The sequence below is a fragment of the Trachurus japonicus genome, chromosome 20 (assembly GCF_045865225.1).
Source record: "Trachurus japonicus isolate A0001 chromosome 20, Traja_1.0".
Classification (NCBI taxonomy): Eukaryota; Metazoa; Chordata; class Actinopteri; order Carangiformes; family Carangidae; genus Trachurus; species Trachurus japonicus.
The window spans coordinates 10874578-10883671 of NC_140926.1; the positions used below are offsets into that span (position 1 = coordinate 10874578).

General features: G+C 40.8%; 1 protein-coding gene across 8 annotated transcripts in view; it reads left to right on the forward strand.

The window, feature by feature from the left end:
* Positions 1 to 7774, forward strand: part of relch (RAB11 binding and LisH domain, coiled-coil and HEAT repeat containing) — a 31777-nt gene extending 24003 nt beyond the window's left edge. For 4 of the 8 annotated variants that reach the window (XM_085763620.1, XM_085763622.1, XM_085763624.1 and 1 more), the window contains 7 exons: positions 405 to 487; positions 1827 to 1890; positions 2005 to 2143; positions 2273 to 2389; positions 3934 to 4022; positions 4624 to 4694; positions 6072 to 7774. In XM_085763620.1, coding sequence (XP_085619746.1) covers positions 405 to 487; positions 1827 to 1890; positions 2005 to 2143; positions 2273 to 2389; positions 3934 to 4022; positions 4624 to 4694; positions 6072 to 6192 — 684 coding nt within the window. In that variant the 3' untranslated portion in view covers positions 6193 to 7774. The remainder of the gene's footprint in view (positions 1 to 404; positions 488 to 1826; positions 1891 to 2004; positions 2144 to 2272; positions 2390 to 3933; positions 4023 to 4623; positions 4695 to 6071) is intronic. The other 4 variants (XM_085763619.1, XM_085763621.1, XM_085763623.1 and 1 more) reach the window with 1 other exon arrangement.
* Positions 7775 to 9094: the final 1320 nt, after the last annotated feature.

The window sequence follows — 9094 nt, forward strand, 5'->3', positions numbered from 1 at the left end:
ATTCTGCAACACTAATCCATGCCAGCTCTTGTTGCCTCATCAGTCTGCAACACTAACCAGTCTTCAGCCAGATTGATGTGTGTGCACATTGCCGGCATGTAGCAACAGCACAATCCTAGCATGCTCATCTGTAACCCGCCCCACTCTACCTCCTCCTCCCCACCCCACCCCATTGAAGCAGGGCCCCTCCTCCTGACCGACCCATCAGCTAGTGGTTGGTTATCTTTTCCTGTCAGTCTATTTTTCCTTTTTCTCTCTATCTCTTTTCTGTCATCCCTTCTATCTCTACCTCCCTGTTTCACCTCTCTCCTGCCTCCCTCTATATTACCTTCCCTCCTCCTGTCTCTGTCTCCTCCCACCCTGCCTCTCCCTCTGTCTCATCCTGCTGTGTGATGGGTTTGCAGTTGGTTCTCCGAGGCATGAGTGAAGCATTAGTAGATCGCCGGGCGGCTCCGGCCCTTATAACTCTGTGCAGTGGGCCTGAATTGTGAGTCAAACGACACAAGAAACCCTCTCTTTAAACATTGTCATTTTGTGGGCTGTAGCCTTACAGTGTGTAGCAGAAGAAATATGTATTGCTGAGCTGGAATGGGCACAAAAAAAAAAAAAGATGTTGCGACCATGTGGCATCCTTCAGTAAACTGGAAAATTAAGTTGACGTGGCAGTTTCTTAAACCACCACAAAAATGGAGGAAGTGAGAGCCTGAAGATATTTGTGTCTCTTTCTGGATCCTGTCATCAATAAACACTGATGGGGAGCCACAGTGAAAGACTAAATATAAGCTGGGTGAATACTTAAATTTCTTTTGTTTAGTCCTGCGGGACATTTGTCCTGTTCATTGCAATATAAACAAAGGACATTGTTCTTAGCCCTGGTTTACATAGTAATTCAAGGAATTTAAAGAAAACCCCATTCCTCATTCTTTGTGTTTGTGATTAGACACAATGATGCAATTAGTGTTGACACTGTTGGAATGCAGCCCCTTTCATCTCATCTTTTCTGTATTGAAATACACATGTTAATGGGCACACACACACTTTTCCTAATTCACAAATTCAAAATATATTTGTTCTAAAATCTTAACATATGTTCAATACAACATAGAGTGCTTATAGATGTGAGAAATTCGTTTTTATGCCTCCAGTTCTAAGATAAGCCATGTGCATCTTTTGATCATCTCTGCTCCTACTGACAGTGAAATGATTATCTAATATCTATGTAATCTAATATCTAATATCACCCGATCTGCACCCCATTAACTTGGCTTATTGCAGTTCATATTAACCATTGATTGCTGACAGATGTTTTCATTACGCGTGTTGATGTTGGTGTATTTTATGATAACAAGCCATTAGCTCAAGAATGATATGGGCAAAATGAAGTAAACAGACAACTGAACTCAAAACTAAGACAGTTTTGAAACATCTTTGGTGGATTAGGGTGATGGACAGATTTGAATAAATATTTATACTTAAATGTAACAGATCATTGGTAATCAGATGATCAACTTCTGCCAAATCTAAATTAAAGTTACTAGATCAGCTAAACATTTAGAGAAGTATTGATGTATAAAATGAAGCCCAAAGATTAGTGTGTCTGTAGTAATAACCTTAGGCCACCACAGTTTTCTGAGTAAATGCGGTTAAATCCCAATAATGGCTTTGGCAGTTAACACATTTTATAATAAATCCTATGATTAATTGCAGTAAATGTTTGACTCATTCTGATTATTACGATTCTAACCGAGAACATGGAGAAAACCAGAAAGACTGGTACGGTGACTATGAATGGTAAAACCATTGTCTTGCTCTCCTGCTGGTTTTAGCTCAGTGAGGATATCCACTATTCCTGCCTTCGGTACCATCATGGAAACTGTCACACAAAAAGAGGTAGGAAACCTTTCAACGTCCAACTGTGCACATCCACAGTCCAAATGCAATTTTAATCAATAGTTTTATGAATCTTAAAACGTTTAAACTGTGGCTTTCTGTTTTTATGTGTAGCTGCTGGAGCGTGTAAAAATGCAGCTGGCATCGTTCCTCGAGGACCCGCAGTACCAAGATCAGCACTCTTTGCACATGGAAATTATAAGGACGTTTGGAAGAGTTGGGCCTAATGCAGAGCCACGCTTCAGAGATGAGTGTACGTAACAGATAGAAATGTTATGTTTATCCAGGTCTACATTTTTTTCTCTCTTTATGACCTCACTTCTCGTGATCTTTATGTGCATTTGTCCGATAAGCTTTATCTTTTTTTTTCTTCTTCCTGTAGTCGTTCTCCCTCACCTTCACAAACTGGCCCTGGCTAACAACAGCCAGTCAGTGGAGAGCAAGAGGATTGACATCGCCACGCAGCTGTTTGAGGCCTACAGCGCCCTCTCCTGCTGCTGTATCCTTGAACAGATCACGCTTAATGGTGTAGATATATGCGGCTCGCCCCCTGGATTTACTTTTTATGAGAGGAGAGGACTTTTATCCATAGCCTTAACACTTTTCCATACACCGGTACTCGCTGCAGTTAATGTTGTGAAAACCTACGAGGAAAATGTGTAGTCAGCTCACTTATGACTACTGTGCTGTATGTATTTCCAAAGGATTTACAAGAAGTCTGTGTCAACATTGGCTTAGGTTCAGGGTTAGCTGGTGTAGCAGTGAGTCAGTGACAAGGCCGTTAGAATAACCGGTCAAATGCTAGCTGCTCTGGTCACATGTTCTCCAGCACATGCCTGTGTGGTGGTACGTATCAACGGTGTCTGAGTGTGTGGTTCGGTGTGTGTGTTGGCAGAGTTTTGCCTGTCATTTGGCAGGAGGAGAAAGGGAAAATAATCTCCCTCCTCCATTTTGGGGCTAGAGGTAATTACAGGGTTACTTAAGCAAAGGAAAGGATGAGAAGAGAAGAAAGAGCGTGAGAGGAGAAGGAAGGACTGAACATCAGCTTCAATCCTCAGTAACAGTGCCCAGGATCGGTCTCACGTTTACATTACTTACCTCTGCTCCCTCCCTCCTGTCGCTCTGTGATTCTTTTTTTACTATTCCTCTTTTCTCCCACTCTTTTTTCCTCTGCGTCTCTCCTCTGTCAACCCCACCCCACCCACTTCCAACACATTCACACACACATGCAAAGAGGGCAGCTGGTCTGGGGTTCATTCCTGTGGATCTTTGTCAGGCTGTGATTTCACAGTGCACCAGTGTCCAGGAGGTATAGCCCTAACCTCAGAGGCTTTACCTCCCACTGCACAACTTTTTTCTTCTAATCAGTGTGACTTGCTTTGAAATGTTACATTCCCAATCTGTAAAAGTATATATTCAATGACTGTGTGTCCCTTAAAGCTCCACTGGCTATGATGGGAGGCAGAGCACATGCAGGAGCCTTAAAGACAAGAGTAGTGCTGTGCTGAAAATGTAACTTTGTGCCCCCTCTGACTTAAAGAAAATATTTGAAAGATCAGATGTTATTTGGGGCCACGGACATACTGTATGAATATTTTGATTTATTCTAAACTACAGTAAACTCCACCCATCTAGTAATTCCTGGAAACACCTTCCAAAACTGTATTTTTAGCTGTTTGGCCTTGGAAACAGCTTCCCAGTTCATACATACATGTGCAGAGACAAACAAAGTCTGGATAGATAAGGCACTGTTTCACTTTCATGGAAGTAACTAAGAGAGGGTTATTACACTACAATTATTTGTTATCAGAAGGCCCACTTTGCTAATGCATATATTTGTTCAGCTCAAATAGGTTTTGTTGTCTTTTTCCATTATTTTCGTCCCTAAATTGTTGTACATTTTTTAATGAGTAGTCATAATTGGCTTTCTAGGAACCTGCATGGCAGTCTGGTTAATGAGAAGTTACACTTAATCTGCGGTCCAGCACTGGAATTTCAAACTTCAGTACTCTTTTTATTTCCACTCCTTAATTTCCTGTGCAGTCATTTCTGAGGAGGTGATGGTCAACCACTTCCTCCCCGGTCTCAGGTGCCTCCGCACCGACATGGAGCAGCTCTCTCCAGAGCACGAGGTCAGAGACACACGCACTCACACACACACAGCAGGGATTAGATATTGACTCTAACACTCAAAATACACACCATGCAAACATGAATGCTGTATACTCGTGCTCTGATTGGCCACCGTCTTCTTTTTTCTATCTCTTTCTCCCACGGGATCTCACACAATAAGGAGAAAGACAGACAGTCTGACTCTTGACCTCTTTCTCAGACAGACTCATACACACACACACACCTCTACCATATTTATTTATTTATTTATTTGTGTCTTAGAATCTCACGCGATCCATTTCATGTGAGCATTTTCCCAAGGTGACTAACAATCAGATGATTCTTTCCCTCTCTGCACATCCGCTCTGTCTACGAGAGTCTAAGACGGGAATTATTTTCCAAACTGGAAAACATACATATATACATACAGTAAAATGTCTTTATTATCTCATTGCAGAATTTAACCCACATCCCCTGTTTCTAGAATAGGGAAGCATGCTGTTTACGAGTGTTGTATAGATGGCAGTGTTCTCTATGAGATATATCATGACATTTCTATGACAAAGACCATTTTTAAAGACAAATTTGTCGCTAAGTCTGTGTCTGTCATGTTCCCCACAGGTGATTCTGAGCTCTATGATCAAAGAGTGTGAAATCAAGGTGGAAAACAGAGGAATGGCAGACGCACAAGGGTGAGAGCAATCAAACTGTCCCATTCACACACATCACACCACTTTTTTTAAACAATTTGCGAAATAGCAGTCGTCGTTGCGCAAGATGCTGTGACAGGAGCGAGGGCCGGCTTTTAAGTGGTAGTTTAGAAGAATTTGGACAGAGAAGAAGTAGCCCTGACTGTTGAGAGAGGGGTCACTCAACAGTTCTGGGAGTGGGCCGATGTTGTGGGTTTGTTCCCCACGGGAGAGGAGAGCATGCAGGAGTGTTGGAACCGCACTCATTATGCGGGTATCTTCACAGAATGAGAGGCTAAAAAACGAGAGGAGTTGTTTTGTTGAAGCCAAGACAGCTGGGACACCGGCCATAGTGTGGGTGTCTTTTTAAAGATCCTTCTCCCATCTTGTTAACATGTGCTCTGGGCTCGTTAAAAAAAAAAGAGAAGTGTGTGCATATGGATGTAGAAACTGTGTCCGTGTCTGCATTTGTGTATGGACATATGTAACCTCAGTGTTGGGTGTGTTCTTCCAAACCCTCAGTTAAACTCTGAGCTTGTGCCAAGAGACATTTGTTCCTCTTTCATTTTGGCCTGTAAGGTCTTTCTTTGACTTGCATGACCTTAATTGATAACTTGTGTCTTTTTTTTTTCCTTTTTAAGAAGTTCTGCAAAATGTAATTTCCATATCACTTAATCTTGTTTGATTCATTACTGTGCTTCTGCATGGGATAATATTGAAACCCTAATATCTTATGACAAACATAACTCTGGTCATAAAGACTTTTTAAAGTGGAATTTACATAAAATTGGTATAATCATAGTTTTTTTTTACTGTATGTATTAATAGCATACTCCAGTGGTTGATTATGAACATTACTTCAGAAAGTGTATAAAATAGCTTGGGCTCCCACCAAGATGGAGGTATTTATGATCCACTGAACCACACAGTTCACGGGGAGTTTGGTCCTTTATGACACAAGACATGAGGTATTTCAGCAAAAATTCTTGTGTTTTTTTCCAGATACCAGGGTTTATTTAGAAGCTGTGTAATAATGTTTTCTAGTCAGTGTGTCTAAAGTTGTTAAAGTCATTGGCTGTAGCTTGATGTTGGTGCTAAGATGAGATGTTTGTCCTGTTGAGCAATTGGACTTGGCAGAATGCAGTAACTGCTCTGCTGTGTCAGAATCCCAGATAGTTCAAAAGAGGAACTTGGAGAGCCGTTGGACTGTAAAACGTCTAGAGGACGTGTATCAGCAAACAGCATTTCCTCTAACAAACTAGAAGGATGACGTATGCTTATCAACAGATTTTGTTTTTTTGGAACTCATGTGGTTATTTTGGTCAAGTTAGTTCATATATTGTGATAAAACCTCTTTTCTCATGTTTTTTTTCATTACAGGTCCATGTCCATAGCTTCCAGCTTGGTGGGTGAGGATGCCAAGACCAAGTTCCTGAGCAAGATGGGTCAGCTGACAACCTCCGGCGCAATGCTGGCCAATGTCTTCCAGAGAAAGAAGTGATCGCAGCGCTGGCCTGGATGATGGACCACCACACTTATCTGACGAATGAAGCCCTGCTGTCTTTGGGAGCATTTAATTTTACTGGAAAAAGCACTGGTTCAGCTTAACGTACAAGACAGTCAAGTGTACTGTTTATTCAGTTTCGAGAAACGAAGGTTTGTCGAAAAGCTGTGTTTTGTTTTAAGATCTTTAGAACAGTGGGACAACCGGCTATTCAAAGGGGAACAGCAATGTTATTTGCAGTGACAGCTGAGGTTTTTCCCTCTGCTCATTTTCCTCTCCTTAATTCTTAATCATGATGAAGGCGTTGTCAGACTGTAGATTTGCTTTTTACAAATCAGTGTTCTAAACATTGACATCTCAGAAAAAGGGGAGAGAGGAAGAAAATGAACAGTACTGAGATTCACCCAAAAGAATAAATAGGGACTCGGTTTTTGGACCTTTCCGGACTTTAAAGTATCATCAAATTAAATTAAATTTTCAGTGCAGTGCTTCTTGTTTCCGAAGAGATTCTATCGTCTCTAGGAAACAAAACCCTTGAGTACGACCTGCTGGATTTCATTTAGTGTTTTAAACGCCGTTTTGGAGCAAAAGGTTTGCACGACAGTTGCACTGACTTGCATTTGTGAGTGAAATTACACTGAAGGATTGAACCACAAAATGGCTCTCAGTCTGTTAAGAATGCCTTGTACAGTGTGTCTGTACGGCTCAGAAGTAACGCCTACCTGAAGCTGAAAAAAAAATGTCTTGCCTTTATTTCTTCAAAGTCTGTCTCTGGATTTTGTTTTGATAGCTTCTATTTTATAACTTATTTATGTCTTAATGAAGAAAAAACATACTTTATTCCAACTTCCAAAGAAATTTGCACTTCATGTTATTATTTTGTTCTTTATTTTACGTATATATATATATATATACACACACAGATGGGTGACAGATGAAAGGAAAACCCAGAAATATCGGAGGAACCAGGATGACAGTGCCCCTCTCCATGGAACATGGATGGTTTGATGAGTATGATAACGATGTAAATCATTACTTCTCAACCCAATCGAACACCTATGGGAGATTTTGGACTATTATCAAAACACCAAATGAGGGAAAACGTTTGAAAGAAGTTGTTTATCCTTCTAGTAGTCGCAGTCCAATCAATGCCAGGGAGCATCTGGCAGCTTACTAAGACACTTTATGTTGGTTTTTCCATTTAATTTGTCACCTGTCTGTATATATTTGTTTTAATTCTCAGTCTTATACATAATGAACATTGTCACTACTGTTAATGGATTTTGATTTTGTTTTTCCATTTTGGCAATGTGAAGTTAAAGAGAACACTGATCATAATTATTCCCTCCCTGTCCGTTGCATCTTGTCTCTGTGTTGCAGTGTCTCTGATAATTGTACGTTTTTTTTAAAAGTGGGTATTTGGTTCTTTTTTTGGTTTAGTTTTTTGTTTTCGTTTCTGTTCATTTTTGGTATGCTCTACGAGAAACAGTAAATAACTGTATCATACACTGAACTAAAGAGGGTGGTACTCATTATGTATATTTGAAATTGGTGTCATGGTAATAAAAGATGGAGATCAGTTGTGTATTTAAAATGTAATTCTGGGAGCTTCATTGAAAGTCATGTATGCGTGTTTTCAGCGTTTTTTATTGCATGCGGTAAAACATTCCGAGGTATGATTATGGCCCCAAGTGTTGACAGGTGTTGGAGGTCGTAAAACAAAGCAATTTGGCAAACAAACTTATTTCTACTCCCCCTGCCCCTTAGCTCCAACCCTTTGATGTGGTCTATTGTCTTCTTAGTACAGCAAACCAAAGTCCATCCCACGGGACATTCCCAACAACTTACCCCAAATAAATACAGACAGAAAGACACAGATCTTCAGAGATTACGCTATCTCTCAATCCACGCTATCTGTCCTTTCAGAACATTATGACGTTGTTAACTTTGGCCTAAATCTTCAAAAGGATGATTTCAGTGCAACAAGTGTGCACCTGTTCTCGGGAGGATCTCAGATACTTAGCAGGATATTAAAAGCTTCCCTGTAGTGACAATAAAGTAGTATTTACTGTTGTCAGTAAGAGGTTCTGGACAGTCCTGACTGACATTTAATGGAGGATATTGATTTGTGTTGAAAGTACGAACAGGTCAGGCAGGCTTGTTAGGCCACACTTATTCTGTGGTTGAACATTGTGTGAGTTGACTGAAGAATGATTGATAAAGAACAGAATTTGCATATCCGGCTAATATTCAACCATCATTACTGATTATGAGCAGGTGGACAAATAGTTGATATACGTCAGGGGTGGAACTGGAAACCATGAGATGGTGTGTGTTGGGTTATGTCTGTGAGGGCGCACCTTTCTGTGTCTGTAGATATGTGTGTGCACAAGCGGATTCCTGATACATCTGATTTGCATTCAGGGTAAATAGTGTCGGTCTGTGTGTGTTAAAAACAACATTCTCTCTGCTAAAACTTTTGTTTGGTTTTTCAGCATCAAGCTGGGAGGGAGAGGAGGGGGCACATGCAAATACAGTATGTACCTACATGCACGTCTTGTGTGTTGACCTGCGTTTTCTCTATGGTCACTTGTTTTGATAAAAATTCTCCCATTGCTTTGTTAGTGTGTAGAAATGGCATCGACTGGCAGCTCTTACTCACGTTGGTCACTCGGGTGACTCACAGATCACATGTTTCCAAAGCGAGCAGGAGCAATGATCAGATCCAGTCCTGAAACCACCGGAACATGGTGGCCAGGCTTCAGTGTTGTTATTCCACTGTGATCTGTGGAATAATCCAAGGACCATGTGCATGTTTTTTTGTTTTTTTCTCTCTGTGTGTGTATGTGTGTGTGTGTGTGTGTACTCCTCAGTGTGTGAAGCTCCCTCCAAAACCTTG